General features: G+C 50.9%; 1 protein-coding gene across 1 annotated transcript in view; it reads right to left on the reverse strand.

Annotated features, from left to right (window-relative positions):
* PTPN5 (protein tyrosine phosphatase non-receptor type 5) overlaps positions 1–14661 on the reverse strand; it is a 44196-nt gene extending 29535 nt beyond the window's left edge. Inside the window, exons 1-2 of the mRNA XM_084895502.1 lie at positions 14119–14661; positions 93–169 (exon numbers count right to left, since the gene is read on the reverse strand). Coding sequence (XP_084751628.1) covers positions 93–117 — 25 coding nt within the window. The 5' untranslated portion in view covers positions 118–169; positions 14119–14661. The remainder of the gene's footprint in view (positions 1–92; positions 170–14118) is intronic.
* Positions 14662–18785: the final 4124 nt, after the last annotated feature.

Consider the following 18785-nt stretch of genomic DNA (forward strand, 5'->3'; position numbering starts at 1 on the left):
AGCCCCAGTGTCATCTGGGGCTCTCTCCCTCCATCTGGAACTCTGGGGGTGGGGGTGGGGGAAGGGGGCATCTGGGTGCTGGGAAGACTCACCCGGCAGCCTCTCACTGCAGCACATGTCCAGGGCCCCTCCCTCGGAGTCATCAGCAGCGTGGTTCTCTCACTCCCTCCTGCAGCAGGATGAGAAAACAGGAGATGAGGCTGGCATCAAGACAACCACGAGCAAAGATCAGAAGCCTTCCTTTCTTGTGCTGTGTCCCTTTGAATAACTCTACCCCACTCCATCAGGAGGACCTTAGGAAAAACCAACAGAAGGGCCAAACTGCAGAGCCAGAATTCTGCAGGTATCTTCTATGTGACAATAGTGACAGTAGCATCACTATGACAACCTTCCTCCTCCTCCTCCTCCTCCTCCTCCTCCTCCTCCTCCTCCTCTTCTTTCTCCTCCTCCTTCTTCTCTTCTTCCTCCTCCTCCTCTCTAGATTTCAAGGGGGGGCTTACCATGGGCAAATCACTTTACAAATTTTATCACAGAGTCTTCCTTGCAACCTCATGAATTAGGGATCATTAAGCAGGCTCAGAGAAGTTCAAGAACTTGCCCAAGGTTGCACAGATCATTTGGGTGGGAGCTGGTATGAAATGACAGTCTCGGACTCCAGGCACATGCTCACTACTGTGCTGTTCTGACAGTTACCGTGGGTTTAAGAGTTGGAAGCCCTGGTGAGCAAATAGAGGGGTCTGAGTAACACAGTCTGTGCCCAGTTCCCCGAGGACTGTGAGTGCCCTGTGCCTCAGGCAGTGGACAGTGAGTGGTATGCAAAGCTCTTCTCCGGAAATAGCTATATGTATTTTTTTTTTTTCATATTCTAAACGTTCTATTTCTTTCTGAAATGAGAACACCCTCTTTCTAGATCATGATAGGGCACCTTCCAGGACTACAGTGGGGTCTAGCTTTCCTCCTTTACCCAAGAAGCTGGAAGGTTGCTGTGGACCAGACAGACCCCTTGAATGCCTGTAGACAGACATCATCTAAGGGCAACTGCACAGCTCGCAGGGGCTCCCGACTGTGGGAATGGCTGGAAATGCAGGTCCACACTGCAGCCCGCCCCCCCGCCTTTCATGTCTCTGACTCCTGGCAATGGATGGCTGATCCAGGGCTGGGCACACCAACCAGGCTGGGTCAATCAGATGGTCTTGCCTGCACTTTCAAACACACTCTGGAGGGCCTGTAGCCTGGGTTACTGGGGCTGAATCACGATAGCTGCAGTGCCCTGGAGAAAAGGTCGGAAATGTCGGAGCTGCTGCATTCTGGCCCATCCTGAGTCTTGACTGGGCAGCATGTCCACCGAGGCCGCGAGATGCCTCAGAATCCTTTCAATAACTTCCAACATGTTAGCTTCAGCTAGTGGGATTTGATTTTTGAGATTGGCAGCCAACAGGATCTTTTATTATTGCCCCACTAGCATACTACTTTCAAGAAGTCCAATAGGTGAGCTGCTTCTCTGCCCACCAGTCCTGCAATCCTGCCTCTTGGACCGGTCCTGAGGCTGGGCTGAAATAATAAAGGGCAGACATGCCGGGTTAACACTAGGAGCTTGCAGCTGGTATTGCATTTTATTTTTTCCTCATTGCAATTGGCACTGTCTCTGAGAATCTAAAATCTCAGAGCCGAGCTCTCCTGCAGGGAGGGCCCTTTAAAAGTCTCCTGAGTCTTTCCACCTTTCTCCCTCTCCACTACTCCATCTTGGTCCAAGCCAAGCATCTCATGCTTGGTGTACTGAGGCAATCTTTTTATTTTATTTTTTTTAATTGATTTCAGAAAGAAAAGGAGAGATAGAAAGATCAACGATGAGAGAGTCACTGATCGACTACCTCCCACACGTCCCACACGAGGGATCGAGCCCACAACCCAGGCATGTGCCCTGACTGGGAATCGAACCATGACCTCCTGGTTCATAGATTGATGTTCAACTTCTGAGCCATGCAGGCAGGGCATTGAGGCAATCTTTTAACTGGTCTCTGGCATCCACTCAGGCTGGCCTCCAAAACATTCTCCATATGCCCCAATGCATACATATGGCTGCATAGGTTGTGCATTTTACAACCTGTACAACTGAATGGGGCAGGCTTGAGCTAGAATCAACTCTTTCCAAACTCAACATTTATCACATAAGCTTCCTTGAAAAACGACTTGAATGGCATCATACTGCACTTGGAACAAAGATAAAGATCCTTTAACAAAGTTTACTTGACCTCGCATGGTCTGACCCACCTTTGTTCCTCCAGCCTTATTTCAGGTCCCTTTCCTTCTTGACCTCTGCCCTTTGGTCAGGCTCTTTCATGCAGGATGAGTTTGTACATACTTTCTCCTCTACCCAGAAAGCTCCCCCATTCTACTTCTCAGTAATAGCACTTGACACAATTTGAAACTTCATTTTGATTTATGCCGTTATTTGATTAACATCTATCTCAACCATTAGACCAGAAATTACAACAAGAAATGGTTGGGACCACCATTTCTGTTTTATTTTCAAAGTCTCACACAGTGGCTGGCTCGTAAATACTTGCCGAAAAAATGAATGTTGCCCTGACGATCTTGAATCTCCAACATGGTTACCTTCTAAGCTGCCTGGCTTTCAGAACTTTGTTAAGCCACCTGGAACCCTCCTCCAGAGCTGCTGTCAAGAGCGGTCACAGAGTCACACATCTGGAGCAATGACTGTGCAGAGGAGGAAACTGAGGCACAAAATGGGGTCTGACTTGTCCCAGGTCGTACATCGCGACCACGGAAATTGGGATCAAGAATGCCTATCCCTGCCCTAGCCAGTTTGGCTCAGTGGACAGAGCATCAGCCCATGGACTGAAGGGTCCCAGGTTTGATTCTGGTCAAGGGTACGTACCTTGCTTGCAGATCAGGGTGTGTACGGGAGGCAACCAATCTCACATGGATGTTTCACTCTCTGTGTCTCTCCCACTCCCTTCCACTCTCTCTAAAAATCAATGGGAAAATATCCTCTGGTGAGCATTAAAAAAAAAAAAAAAGAATGCCTATCCCTGACCTCCCAGTTCTGAGAAAGAGCTTTTTCTTTATCCTAAAGAGCACCCCCACCTAAAGACAGACTGTGAGGGTTATCTCCTCGCTGGGGGCAGAAAAGTAACCAAGATATCCAGATACCTCTGGAAGGGGCCCCAAGGGTGACTCACAGATGCTTTTACACCTAAGCCTCCAGGCCCGAAGCTGTGTTTAGAATAGCTTGGTGCTGCATGCGTGCAGAGGACTCTATAAATAAGCTTCCTAGAAAATGACTAATTTCATAATCAGAAAAGCAGAAAGAGTAGCACCTTGAGTTTGCAGAGGAAAATGGAACAAGAACCTGCAGTCGAAGGACTCCGGGTACCCTAGACCACATGTCTAGGCTGTTCAGGGGAGGGTTTTAATTAGATTCTCAAAGAGAAGATGGTCTATTCAGGCTGCATGGAGAAGCCCAGTCTCTGGGCACTGCCCCCCCTTCTCCTCACCAAGAGCAGAAATAGCTGCTTGCAGTAGATTGCTGCAGGCTCCTTCTAGCTCCTTCTCCACTTCTATCAGCGGGCAAAGGAGCAGAAAACCGTGACAACAGGCAGCGACTTGCTGGAGTGGCCACCCACTGTTGCTCTTTGAACCAGAAAACCCTGGAGACAAAGAGACATCACCTCGCCTGTCCCTCCCTCGGTGATGGAGAATGTCGGGGAGGGAAGGGAACCTTCCCAAAGCCATTGCCTTATTTAACAAGCAGATGCTGAGCATCTCCTAGGAACAGGCACCAGAGCTGTCCCAGGAATACAGTGACGGACACGCCAGCCCCTCCCTCCACAACTCCCAGTCCTCCTGGGGAGACACATGTGCATGAACCCACACCCGCGTTCATTGATACATGCATGTGACACCTTGGGAAGAGCTCAGCTCAGCTGTGGTGGGGGTGGAGAGAGGAGGACGTCTTCTCCAAGGGGAAGATAGAAACTGGTTCCTAAAGGATGTTCCCAGGTGGGATGTTCCCAGGCTGATGAGGGATCACAAGGGAAAGACTTCCATTGCATAGTGCACAAAGCAAGAGCCAGGCCCGGAGGCTCGCGATGTATGGAGCATTTGGTGCTAATTGGAAGCAGGCTGGTCAGTGGGATGAGGAAGCCATAGGGGCTAGGCCTCAGCAGAAAAACACGAGCAAGAAGCAGGCCTGGCTGCCGGGAATCCTGCCTCCTGGGGTGGATTCCACCTGACCATGGGGCTCCCCCACAATGAGAGGTGCCAGAGGCTCCTCTACCCTGGCCTGGGCCGGGGAGGGCAGTAACAGGAAGGGGAGCCAGCAGCTCTGTCTGAGGAATGGACATTAGACCCAGTTTAGGGCATCTGATCTGGCCCCAACTAACTCCTTATTTTTTAAAAAATTGTGGCAAAATTCACATAACATAAAATTCGTCATTTTAACCATTTCAAGGTATACAATGCAATGGCATTTAATACATTCACAATGCTGTTCAACCACCACCATTATCTAGTCCTAGACATTTTCATCACTCCGAAAGGAAACCCCACATCCATTAAAGAATTATTATTCCCGTACCAGGCCCTGGCAACCACTAAGCTTCACATTTCCATATATTTGCCTATTCTGAATATTTCATATAAATGGAATCATATAATGTATGTAGGTCTTTTGTGTCTGGCTTCTTTTTGTTCAGCATAATGCTTTCAAGGTTCATGCAATTTTAACAGTACTTCATTCCTTTTCTGGCTGAATATTTGACTGTAAGAATATGCTATACTAGAGGCCCATTGCATGAAGATTCATGCAATAGATCCTCCTTTCCCTGGCTGCAGGCACTGGTTTTCCTCCGGCACCCGGGACCCAGGCTTTTGCTCTGGCTGCAGCAGAGAAGCCAAGCCTTGAGGCTTCTCTGCTCCGGCCGTAGCTGAGAAGACAAGTCTTTTCAGTCTTCAGTCATCTTCAGTCTTCACTTGGGCTAGAGCCTTCAGTCTGCTCTGTGCTTGAGTATGCAAATTAACCCTACAGCTTTGTTGGGTTAATTTGCATATCCACGCCTGATTGGCTAGTGGGCACCATGGAGTTATGGTCAATTTGCATATTTCTTTTTTATTAGTGTACCGTTTTTGAAATGAAAAAAAGTCAACCGAAAATCGGAGGCAAAAGACCAAAATTGCACAAAAATTACCTGCAGATCTTGACAGCAAAGTAAGTCTTTTCTTTGAAGTGGGGGGTAGTCTTATACAGCGAATATAGGCCTAAACATGTTTTAACTGTAAAATTAGGGGGTCGTCTTATACGCTGGAAAATATGGTAGGTTTTATTTATCCATTCATCAGGTGATGAGCATCAGGATTGTTTCCTCCTTTGGGCCCTTGTAAACAGTGCCTCTATGTATCAAAAGTTTCACTGAAATTCTATCCTCAACATGCTCATGACTTGGGGCAATTCCCTCTCACCCAGGTCTCTGAGGTCTCATCTATAAAATAAGAAGTCAGACTCTAAGTCCCTTGCAGCTTCAATATCATCACATCATCAGTTCATTCACATTTGTGAAGGTTCTAGTAATGTGTACCACGCAGCTACCCTACTTGTGTTGGGTGCTGGAGACCCCTGGCCCAGCCTGCCCCATCTTCTCAGAGATTGCGGCTGGTTGGGGAGACAGAACAGGCAACTGCTGTGGCTGGGTGATGTGTTCTATCAGAGGTCCATCCAAGATGGGTTGGGAGCACTTCACTTCTACCTGGGGGTGGGATGGGAGATGAGTGGTGCTGTTAGGAGGCATCCTAGAGTGGCCAATTTTAGAACATCCAGGTAGGGAAACCAGAGTAATGACTGCTTAGGCAGAGTGATAGCTGACAGGTTTGGGGAGGGAGGCGGAGGAGGAGCTGGGGTGCTGAAACCAGGATTCCTGGATGGGAGGCTGAGCCCCCAGGAATCTCCTGTCCTGACCCCAGACTAACACGCCCTCTACCTTGGGCTTTACACTCGGAAGCTGCTGGGGCCCTCTAGACACCCCTTTCTGTCAACACAGAGCTCCTTCTACCCTCCGGAAGCTCTGACCCCAGCAGACTCCCCCATTCCCTGAATCAGACCTGTCTACTCCCACCTCTAGGCTTTTGCTTATGATGTTCCCTCAGCCTAGAATTTCCTTCCCCCTCCTGCCCAATCTTACTCATTCCCAACATTACCTCTTCCACAAAGCACTCCCAGATCTCTGGGAACAATCAAGCTCTCTCATCTCGGCCCCCGCCATCTCACACTTTGTCTGCTGCTGTAGGTAGCTGTTTATGCACCTGCCTCCTCACTGGGCTTCCAGTGACTAGGAGCATCCCAACACCCTCAGCCACCTCTGCACCGCAGATGTTCAGCACAGGGCTTGAGTCTGTAGATGTACAAATGGTCAAATGGAGGGCCTGGCAGGGTCTTGGGGGGACTTCGGGGACTCTGGAACGAGAGAGTCTAGCTAGGAGCTTCACAGTGACAGCCAGGAAAAGCCCATATGCCATCCAGATTTCATCAGCATGGTCAGTGTGCAGGGCAGAGGACATGCTGGTCCCAGGAGAATAAGCGATCAGGCTGATGACCTCATGCAAATGAGCCCCAGGTCCCAGAGCATGCACAAGGAGAGGGCTTGCCCTCCATCACGGGAGAGCTCACTCTCTTTACTCCCTCATCATTCATTCCCAAGATGGGGGAAGGTGCCATCTGGGACCAGGGCAGGAAGCTTTCTCAGCGAAAAGCATGAATGCAGGAGAGAGGCCAGTTTTAGAACATCCAGGTAGGGAAACTGAGGCAAGGGTGACTTGCCTCAAGTCACATGGTGTGTGACCAGCTGTTTCCAGGTACCGTAGTTCACAAAATCCTGATTTTGTTTTAGGAGCTCTCTCTCTCTCTTTCTCTCTTCTTCTGGGGCCCTGTCTGTTCCTTGTCGTAGGAAGGGCCCAAGACCAGGGGCCAGCCACCTGTCATTCTGTGTCTTACCCCAACGCTTTCGGATAAGTAGCCTTTCTGCCTAAGTTGCTAAGACCAGTTTTTGTTGCTGGCAACCAAAGGACCCAGACCGATACGTGCAGCAAAACTTGTGGAAAGATAGGCGCTGAGCCCAGGACTCCCAATGCTTAGTTCACTGCTATTTCTATCCTGCCAAGCTGCCTACCCTCTCTGCCCAGCTGTCCACTGTCCAGCCATCTGTCCCCACGTCTGAGCAGACTGCAAACTTGGAGAGTTCTGCATCCCAAACACGGGGTCTGAGTGTTCTCTGCTTGGGATGTGCCCGGATAAATGATGCCTTCTCCTCCATCCTGCTCTGTTGTTAGGAGACGGGGGTGTGAGTGTGGCACAGACCCAAGGAAAGGGAAGATGGAAGTGTGCCGGAGAGGCCCAGCCCACAGAGATGCTACAAGCTGACCTTTCTTTAAGGTCAAGCTTCAATTCTGGAGCTGTCATGGTTTAATGAGGCAGATGGTGGTGGGGCGGTAGGAAACCAGCAGAGGGCGCTCCGGGTACCTGGAAAACCAGGCCTTGTGCCGTGGTGCGTAGGCAAAAGCTGCGCCACCAAGTGCGGAGGGCAGACCCCACCAACGCCAGTTATTGGTGGAGGACTGTCCAGCTGAAATGATGAGAACCTGTTGCGGGTAGTCTTGCCCTCATGGTGGACAGGAGCCCAAAGTAAGAGCAGGAATTCAGAGTTCAACATTCATCTGGTTTCACTCTGCTCTCCTAGACTGAAAACACTCCATTCTGCCCCGTCTCTCGACATCCCCTCGATTCCCCAGGCATACAGCTTAATTTACAAGGAGAAAACAGGCGATCACAAACGTGAAGGCGAGATCACACCTCTTGTGGGGGTGGGGGTGGGCGTTCTGGTATTTCCATGTAGTTTGACACACGCTCTTACCAATGACGTGGTGGAATGCACTTTGTATTCCCTGGAAAAGCCCCATCTTCCCACCTCTGCTTGGAAAACTCTTCCAACACTCTGCTCAAATGTCACCTCCTCGGCGGAACCCTCCCTGACTCCCTCCGGAAGATCTGGGTACTCCTTTCTCTGTTCTCACCTCTGCGCTTGGTAATCACCTATTGATTCCTGTATCTCCACCTCACACCATGGGTTAGGATCCCTGCGGCCTTTTTTAACCGAGTACTTACTGTGTGCTGGGTACAGTGTCAAGCGCTGTGCATGACATCATTCATTTCTCACTCTAACCCCATGAGCTAAACCCGGTTATCAGCCCCTCCTACACATATGGAGATGGGACATGAAGAGACTGAGTCACTTGCTCAAGGTCACACAGTTGGTAAGCAGAAGAAGCAGGCTTCAAACTGGGTTTACCTCCACGCTAGGCCCAGCCTTTATTTAAACCATTAGGTTTACAGCCTCTTCTATGAACTTTCCTGTTTCCCATGCTTAATACTCTGTGTGGCACTAGGTACACATTCAAGACATATTTCTTGGAAAAATAAATGAAAAGTGGGCTAGAGTTGGAGCATGTATAAAGAGCTCATTAAAATCACCACAAAGCACAGGCTTTGGGATTGGGCTGCTCGAGCATGAATCAAGGCTCTCTCACCGGCTGTGATCTTGAGCAAGATACTTTACTCCTCCTTGCCCCAGTTTTCTCATCTGTAAAATGGACCAGCAATAGCATCTAACTCATAATATTGTTGAGTTGAGTGAACAGGATGATTGTAGAAGAATGCCTTGCACATGGCACACTATATGTTAACTGATATTACTGTTGCTAAGAATGTTAACAGCACTCAGTCTCACTGTTGCTTGTCTGGCTCTGACACTGGCTCAGTCCTAGCACCTGGCCTTCTGCCTTCTGCCCTGGCAGGCTCAGTCTCTGTCTTGCTCATCTGCCTTCTAAGATGGAGGCCCTCCACCACTGGAACTAGAATGCCAGCCTAGCCTGTACTGGCTACACACCCAGCTTGATCACAAATGACTTTGTGCTCTGGTCCCCACCTGCCTCTGGTTTCAGCTCTAGATGTCCCTGATGCCAGGCCTGGACTGCCAGGGCCACCTGTACCTTGCTCCAGATCACCCAGGATGATTCTTTTTGACATCGGCTGTGAGCTTCACTGCTTGCAAAACCACATCTCATGGAGCTTGTAGCATGCACAGAGGGAAAGCTGGAGTTCAGAGCTAGGTTTGCCCCCACCTGCAGCTAGAGAGGCCCCTAGCTCCAGCCATACCCCACTGCAAGTTCCAGTCCTTTGTCAGGGCCCCTCCCTCAGTCTCTGATTTAACCCTTCTGTGCTTGAGCTCAGCTAAGCTGGGAAGATCCTGGCACTTTAGGGTTTGGTGGAAGAATCAGGTAAACTGATTCACAGAGGCTGCATTAGCTGGTCTGCAGCTCCTGTCGGGAGAGAGGAGTGTGAGCCAGGAAGTCAAATGGAATGGGAAAGAAAAAAAAAAAAAAAAGCCAGATGGGAGCAGGAGTCAAAGAATTCAGATTGAATAAATCTCAGCTGCACACCTACTATGTGCCAAATATTTCCCAATCTATTTCACTAGACTCTTGTGTGAAGATGACATCATTACTCCAGTTTGTATAGGAGCTAATAGGCACTCAGAAGGGCTGTGGACTGGCATGAGAGCAGGTGAGTGGTCTCTCTGGTCCTGCTCAGGTGCCTGATGGAGAAGACAGGACAGAGCCTGGGCCAGGGTGGCTGATTCTCTCACTGCCCTGTGCCAATGGACAGCTGGAAACCAGGGCCCAGGGTGGGCTGACAACAGAGGTCTTTAATCCAGGGCAGAAGCCCTCGAAACACGACGGGCTGACAATTCTGAGGTCATGCACCCTAAGGCAACCATGATCCTCAGGAAAAAGATGGCTGTGGAGGCAGAGAGAACTGGCTGAAATCTTATGCTCTGCTACCTTCTCCTCTCACAGCCCCAGGCCAGGGTCTGACCCCTGAGCCTGTGTCTTCCTCCGGGACATGGGAGTACCAGGGGCTGCCTGCCGCAGGGGAGTGGTAAAGACCACCACTTCTGTGGTTTCCTCTTCCTAGAATGCTTTTCTTCTCCCAGGTCTCCTCCTCACTTCATTCAGATCTTTGTCCAAATATCGCCATATTCTTCTTCTTTTATTTATTTATTTATTTATTTATTTATTTATTTATTTATTTATTAAACATATCTTTATTGATTCCAGAGAAGAAAGTTGAGGAAAAGAGAGATAGAAACATCAGAGTAAGAGAGAATCATTGACTGGCTGCTTCCTGCACGTCCCCTACTGGGGATCAAGCCTGCAACCCAGGCCGTGCTCTAGACTCGAATTGAACCTAGGATCCTTCAGTCCGCAGGCTCACTCTCCATCCACTGAGCCAAACCAGCTAGGGCCAAATATCACCTTCTTAGAGACAATTCTATTTAAAGGCACATCTCTTTCTCTACTCTTGTCCCTCCGTCACTCCTCACCCTGCATAATTGTCTTCAGAGCACTGCTCACCCCTTGAAATGTTATATATCTTTGCTTATATTTCATTTTCCATCTACCTTGGTAGAGGTTGGGCAGGAAGTTCACCTTTTTCAGCAATGTGTCCCGAGAGCCTAGGACAGCCTGGTATGTGACAGATGTTTAAATGCATTTGGAGAATGGAAGAGGGAATGAACGAGCCAGCTCTTAACAGTTTGGGATGCTCCGTGAGCCAGTCTTGTAGGAGGATTCTTTATGGTTCCCTATCAGATCCATGGCCTCCACTCCTAAGCCTCCCCACTCTTCCCCGTTGGACTCTTTCTGTGAATGGCATCCTTAGCCACTCCAGATCGAAGCCTGGTCACCATTGCTCATTCCTCCCTCCCTCTAGCACACATATCCAACCAGCTGCCACTGCAGTCTCCTGCATCAACTCCTTTTTCTCTTCATTCTTACAACCACCCCCAGTCCAGCCCCTCCTTGTCTCTCATCTGGACCACCCATTGTTTCCTACCTGCCTCCCTGCCAGCAGGTTTTCGCCCTCCAATCTGTTCTCCACCGGGCAGTCAGGATGAGCTTCCTAATGGTCAGGTTTGATCACGTCTCTGCCATACTAAAAAACTAAAGACCAATCCCTTAGCTCAGCACTCAATGCCCACAGCCACTGTCTCCACCCTCCTACCTGGACTTCCTTCTCACTGCTCCTCTTTTAACCTTTTTGAACCAGTTGGAATGAACCGTTTTCCAGTATCTACACAAGCCCTAGCTTCCGTGGTAGTTGGCTCCTTGAGTATGGCTCTTAGGCCAGCTTAGGAGAACCCTAATTGAGTAAATAACAATGTACTTACCTATATAGTTTAAGTTTAAAAAATTTGGCTCTCAAAAGAAATTTCAATTGTACTGTTGATATTTGGCTCTGTTGACTAATGAGTTTGCCAACCACTGGCCTAGAACCAGCCCCCCCCCCCCCCCCCCCCCCCAAGGCCTACTCTCTGCTCATGCTGTTTCCACTACTTGCAATAGTTTCCAATCCTTTCTTCTACTGTACAAATCATTTAGACCCAGCTCAAACGCTACCTGGCATCTCCACAAAGCCATTCCTGATCTCCTGGAAGAACAAAACCCCTCCATCCTCTCAACTTTTTCCAATCTCTTTTTTTTAGGGCAGGTTTTGGAAAAGGACAGGCAAAATGACAGAGGAGAAAAAGTTCAGAATGTGGAGTCAGATACCTCTCTGGCTTGGAGGCTTTCACAGGACACCCCTGTAGACAAGTTGAACAGAGTCTGAACTTCTCCATCTATAAAATAGCAATAGTAACACTACTGATCTCAAGTGCATGCTATGAGGATTAAGTTATAAGTGACAGGGTGTAAGGAGAGCTTTGACACTATATAAATTAATAAATTAATCACACTTAGGTGTGAAATACCTGGTAAACAAAAAGTGCAACTTCTCCCAGGAGGTTGCATGAGCCCTAAATCTAGGAATAGGTCAGTGGGGAGAAGGTTTTGAGGAAGAGGGACTTTGAGGCCCTAAAACCTCATGTCCTTAGGCAATCTGAAAAAAAAAAAAAACACGAAGTGGAGGGTATAACCATAAAGCTGAGGCCCTAAAGCTACCAATTCCTGAGCTTATTTTATACCCCCTGCTAAGTTCCCTACATACATGGTCTCATCTCTTCTTATTTTCTCGCAGAGTAATAGACGAGGACAACCAAGATCTCTCAAGATCAAAGCCATCCCTTCTCATTCCTCCCTCCCTCCAGCACACATATCTAATCAGCCCATAGCTGTTAAATCAATAAGTGTCCCCAACCCTCAACAGCTCAGACCAGAAAGATATCCTGAACCTCTTCAATCCAATTATCTTATTTTTTGGATGGAGGAACTGAGACCCAGAAAGGCTATGAGCATTGACCAAAACTGCTCGGCCAGTAAGGAACATTGGGCCTGGAACCCCGATCTTTTCTCTCTCAGGGTGGGAGCTACTGTCCTGCAAAAACCCAAGGGCCCCTACTCCTTACGAAGTCTGTGCAAAGGGTCCTTCCAGAGCACACAGCCAGTTAGGGGGGACTGCAGTATGAATGGTGGATCCTGGCGTCACATCACCTGGTCACCCTGGCTCTGCTCCATGCCAGGCTGCTCATCCCACGCAAGAAGGAAGCGCTTGAGACTAGTGCCTCAGGCCCCGAGACACTGATTACTGCTCTCCGTGCCAACCATCCCGTGCAACGCAGTCTCCTCAAAGGTGACTGACTGACTTTATCCAGTCACCATCCAGCTTGCACTCCTGCACCGTACCTCCCGTGGCACCCTCTCTGTGCCAGCTCTGGGGACACCCAGCTGCCCTTGAGCTGCCACCAGAGCCTGTAACTCAAGCTTCCTCAGCAGCTCTGTCAGCAATACCCAACACACATCAGGAAGAGATGGCCCCACATAAAGAACTGGGGACCTCCACAAAGCAACCATGAAAGAGGCTGGTGGGATTAAAGACCCAGCCTTTACAGAGGAGGGAAGAGTGACTGGGGAGGCACACAGGCAGGTCAAAGTGGGGGGAGGGGATGGCTCCTTGGATGCTACATCACCTGGTCCAATCGAGGACACAGGCTCAGGGACGCCTGAAAGAGCCAGGATGAACACCGTGGTATCTGACTTCCGGTTCAGGACTGATTCATTCTCCCAAACTAAATCCCAACCCTGGAGTGCTTGCATAAGAAAGCTCTCCTCTGGGCCAAGGAGGCAAATTAAAGGTTAACCTTTTTATTAATTTTTTTTATTTTTCTTCAGTAAGAATGGTAGCAAATGAATGGCACATGACGCTCCAAGTGGGGGCGAGGGAGGAATTACAAAGACTTTCCTGATACACTAAGATGAATTTTGGGATTCTGGGTCTTCAATGGGAATAGGAGCGAATTGTATGGGGGGATGGGGATGAGTATAAAAGCCAGGGACCCTAGATTCTAATGCAGGCTTTGCGGCTAACTCTCCGGTGACCTTGGTCAAGCCATCTCACCGGGCCTCAGTTTCCCCATCTGTAAAAGGAGGGGGTTAAATGAACTCCAAAGGTTCAACTGGTCCTGACACGATCTTTGGTGAGGTAGCCCCTCAGAGCTCAGACCCAGGCCATCTGCAGGCTCTGCAGAAAAAAAGGGGCATTCTGGGAGGTGGGGAACGCACTGGGCTGTTATTTGGGTGGTGGGTGGGGAGTGGAGGTGGGTTAAGCTGTAGGGGTTCGGGGTCGCGAAGCGAGACGAGGCAGCCGCAGTTGACAAGCAAACAGGCTGGCGGCGGCGTCCGGTCTCCCCCCGGAGCTGCAGCCCCGGAGAGGCGACGCAGCCCAGAGCCGCGCACCAGCCTCGGCCGCAGGGGCTCAGACCCAGACCCCCACCTATCCCGATCTCTCCTCCCCGGAACTGGGTCCGAGCTCCGTGGGGAATGGTTGCCGCTCCTTCCCGACTCCCCAGCGCCCGGCCTCCTCCCCTGGGTGGGGACCCCACCCCTGGTCCGGGGGCGCCGGGAGCCCCGTGGGGGCGTGGCGGGGGCGGGCGCCAGCTTGGGTCCCTGGGGGGCTGGAGGCGGTGTCCGTGGCGAGGCCGCTCCGGGGAGGACCGCGCGCCCCCATCCTCCCGGCTCCGCACACAAAGGCGCCGACGGAAACGCCACACTTACCGGCCAGAGCGGGCTCCGGGCTCCGGGCTCCGGGCTCCGGGCTCCGGGCTCCGGGCCCAGGGCTCCGGGCGCTGGCGGGCGGGCCGGAGGGCGGGAGGAGGTTCGCGCGCGGGGGTGCGTGTGTCTGCGTGTGTCCCTGCGAGTGTGTGCCCGTGTGTGTGTGCCGGGAGCCGCGCCGAGCTGTGTGCGTCTGCGTGTGCGGGGGCGGCCGTCCGTCCTTCTGTGCGCCCGCCCGGCGCTCCGTCCCGCTCTCCGTGCGCGCTCCTCGGCCGGGCCGCCCCACCGTGCGCCTCGGCTGCTGAGACGCGGGCGCAGCCGCCGGGTGGGCTCGGCACCCCCCTCCCTCCCTCCCCGGCCCGGCCCGGCCCCGCCCCGCCTCCAGGCGGGCTGGCGCGGCTCCCGGAATGGCGCGGGGCCGGCGGCGGGGGGTGCGGAGTGGGGGTGCCCGGCAGCGCCCTGGGCCCGCGCGGGGTCGAGTCGCAGACCCTTAGTCCCTGATCCACGTCTTCGGGCCGCCTCTTTCCCCGGCTGGGCTCGGAGTCCCCGCAGGCACCGCCTCCGCGCTGAGGCTGCCTGGGCTGGGAGGGCGGGGAGACCGGAGCACCACATCCATTTCATTCATGATTTTCCTCCTCTCCGCAGCCCCAGGCCTGGGTGGCGCCGCTAAGGCGACCTCCAGAGGGATCGCGGCGGGTCGTGTGCCGAAACCTGTAGGGAACGAACAGGCAGACCGATGGGAATGGGGGGAAATGAGACAAAGGGGTCAGAGCCCAGTGGGGAGGGGGCTGTGGGCTCCCCGCCGGATGCTCAGGGGATGCCCGCACCTGCACAGTGGAGAGGTTGCAGACCGGAGCGCACACAGTGCCAGGTGCCCAGGACGCGCTCCAGGGCTGGGGGGTGGCACCCTCCTTCCACCCTTCCCTGTTCAGTCCCTGTCTGGGGAGCAGGACACCCCTCTTCCAGCTCTAGCCCTTCTGACGCGTTGGGGGACACACACCTGTCTTGACTTTCTCCTGGGCACCAGGGGCTGGCAAGGAGCGGCCTACAATCCCACAACCCCTAGGCTGGCACCCCGTTGGGCGGAGGTTCCAATGTTTTTTATTTTTATATTCATTTATTTATTTGTTAATCCTCACCCGACGATATTTTTCCATTGATTTTTAGAGAGAGTGGAAAGGAGAGGGGGAGACAGAGAGAAACATCAATGTGAGAGAGACACATTGATTGGTTGCCTTCTGCACGCACTCCGAACCTGGGCCAGGGAACCTGCAACCAAAGTATGTGCCTTTGACCTGAATAGAACCCGGGGACTCTTAGCAGGCTGATGTCCTATCCACGGAGCCAAACCGTGTAGGGCCAGTTTTTTTTATTGTTTACTAGAGACCTGGTGCATGGATTCATGTACTGGTGGGGTCCCTCAGTCTGGCCTGCAAAGATTGGCCATCTGCAGGCTTTCTGACATCCCCCAAGGGGTCCCAGATTGTGAGAAGGCACAGGCCAGGCTAAGGGACCCCACTGGTGCACGATTGGGGACAGGGAGGGACAGGGAGAGGGCTCCAGGGCATATATGGCCTGTCTCATCCAGTCCTGATCACGGGGCCCCAGCAGCAAGCTAACCTACAGGTTGAGCATCTGCCCCCTTGTGGTCAGTGTGCATCATAGTGACTGGTTGGACACAGCATATTAGGCTTTTATTACATAGGATTTTAAGCACTGGGCTGCACAATTTGGGGATTCTAAGCTCCATTTTTACACAAGGAAACCTCCAGCCACCATCCTCTTTCACCCGGTTGTCCACAACAGCCTTCTTACTGGTTTCTCTGCTTCCACCCTTGGCCCTTTGCAATTGATTCTCTAGACAGCAATCAGAGCCATCCTTTTAAAACATAAGTCAGATCAGCCAAAACCGGTTTTGCTCAGTGGATAGAGTGTTGGCCTGCGGACTGAAAGGTCCCGGGTTCGATTCTGGTCAAGGGCATGTACCTGGGTTGCGGGCACACCCTCAGTAGGAGGTGTGCAAGAGGTAGCTGATCAATGATTCTCTCTCATTGATGTTTCTAATTCTCTATCCCTCTCCTTTCCTCTCTGTAAAAAATCAATAAAATATACTTAAAAAAAACCCACATAAGTCAGATCACATTGCTTCTTTACTAGAACTCATACAAGTGAAAGCTTGAGCCCCTATAACAGCCTGCTAGGCTTCCCTTTAACTTTCGAATCTTCTTAACAGTTCAGTCATACTGGCCTTTTTTTTTTTTTTTTTTTTTTTTTTTTTTTTAATGTTTTTATTTCAGAGAGAGAAAGGGAGAGGGAGAGAGAAATATCAGTGACAAGAGATAATCATTGATCAGCTGCCTCCTGCAAGTCCCACACTGGGGATCTAACCACAACCCAGGCATGTGCCCTGACTGGGAATCGAACAGTGACCTCTTGGTTCTTAGGTCTATGCTCAACCACTGAGCCATGCTGGTTGGGCACACTGGCCTTTTTAATGCATTACCAACATGGAAACCACTTTGTGGCCTCAGGACCTTTGTACTGCTATTTTCTCTGCCTGAAAACTTACCCCATGGCTTGCTCTGTCATGTCTTAAATATGTCACTTCAAAGAGGCTGTCTAAGATCATCCTATTTTAAATTGCAGCCCCCCCCCCTCCCCACTGCATTTTCTCCATTGCAATCATGATTTTTAATTTGGGTTCCTTACCCCTCAGGCTCACTGGCCCTTCCCTACCAGCTCTCCACTCCGTGCTCTGGCCTCTCAGTCCTCCTGCCTCAGCAGTCCACTCTGTTCTCTAAACAAGCCCCACATGTCTAACCTTTGTTCATGCTGTGCTTTCAGCTGGAATGCCTCCTCCCCACGCCCCCCACCATGTGTCACTTAATGTTTAAGGCCCAGTTCAAATACCTCCTTCTCCATGGAGCCTTCCTCATCTTCCCAGGGACACTCGGCCTCGTGCCTTTTTGTTTGCTGTAACAGCAATTCCTCGCCATTTCCCCCAAGTGCTCTGTGGACTCCTGGGATAGGATTGAGTCTTCCCTCTCCCTGATTCCCAGCAGAGGGGGAACCAGCAGTACCTCCTTGTGGACCAAGGGCAGTGAATGGGAGGCCCTGGCCTGGGCCTTGATTAGGTTTTTTTAATTTTTTATTTTATTTTATTTATTTATTTTTTTTTTTAGGAGGGGCACAGAGTACAGGTAAATCTTGTTATTCCCAAGTAGTAGTTTCCTTCGAGGTGAGGAGAAGGACCAATGTCTGATAACCAGGCCACGATGCTCCTTCAGCCTGTATGGAAGTGTGGGCAGACATGTCAGCAAGTGCTCAATGACACCTTCTCCCCTGGAGAGCATCATCTCTGTCACTCGGCCAGCAAAAGGCTGACGGCTTCAGTGTAACAATAGCAGCTACCATAAACGAGGGCTTACATCGTTTTATGCGTTTTCAAGGTAGCGCTTTATTTAATCTTCATGGCAACCTTGGGAGGTAGGCATTGAATGTTTTCATTTTCAGAAGCGGAACAAGAAAGAATACGTGACTTACCAAGGTCCTCCAGTTGATATGTGAGGGGTGTTGTGTGTTTCAAATTCAGACCCAGGGGATACCAAAGCTTATAGAGCCGGGAAGCCTTAACTGGGAAGGCCCTGGGGGCTGATGGAGGGGAGGGGAGGGGCTTCGGAAGCCTCAGTGAGGTCACTGCATTTGGCCTGGGCCTCACAGTTCTCTATCAGTGGTGGCTGTGATGTCCTGTACTGGAGGCTGGTGCTTGCCCTTCATAAAGGCAACTTCAGAAGGCCAGAGCTGCCTCTCCAGCATTCCTAGCTATGTGCTCTGGGTCCAAGCCCAGTTCCAGCTGTCAGATGTGGATAACAATGCTCATCTCCAAAGGTTATGGGCAGGAAGAAGCGTGATGATCTCCCTAGGAGGTAGGAGGAGCTCAAAAAAGATCTTTCCCCTTCTTGTAGGGAGTTCCTAGCATATAGGGCTATCCTTAAACTAGTCTTCACAGGGCCTGCCCTGCCCCCCCTCTCATTGAAGAGTGTCCTATCCCTATAGTCCGTTGAGTGCTGCCCTGGGGTGCAGGTAAGGAAGGAAAGTCTAGCATGTATTGAGGGCTTTACCAATATGCTATCCATGCTGCTTTCCTTCATTCTCTTTCATCTGCACAGGCACCTTGGGGGGAGGTACTATTATTACTGACAAGGAAACTGGGGTCCAGAGAGGCCCAGGGACTTCCCCATGGCCACAGCACTCAGTAGTTAATAGAAGTAACAATTCTGCACCAGCACCCTTCCCCCTAATCCCATCACCATGGGAGGCAACCCCCATCCAGTTCCTTTCTCTCCTCTGATCCGGGAAGAAGGAGCGTTCTCTGAGAACCGTGGCAATAAAATAGTGGTGAGGTTGGGAGACTTTAGGCTTATGGGGTCATTTTGTGTGACTCATTTACTCTCTCCTGATAGAGGGAGGAAGAGGGGTTTGGGAAAGAGAAAGATGACCTGGTCACCAGAGAGTGTCTTGCTGGTGGTTTCTGATGGATGATTAGAAAAGAGGGTCCATGTCTTTTGCTTTTGTCCTCACAAGTCACTCTATTGTAATAAAATGTTTTATTTTTGTGAAGATGTTCCTCTCTCTAGATTTTTATTTATTTACTTACTTATAACCCACCC

Source organism: Pipistrellus hanaki, assembly GCF_964339955.1.
Source record: "Pipistrellus hanaki genome assembly, chromosome: 9".
NCBI lineage: Eukaryota > Metazoa > Chordata > Mammalia > Chiroptera > Vespertilionidae > Pipistrellus > Pipistrellus hanaki.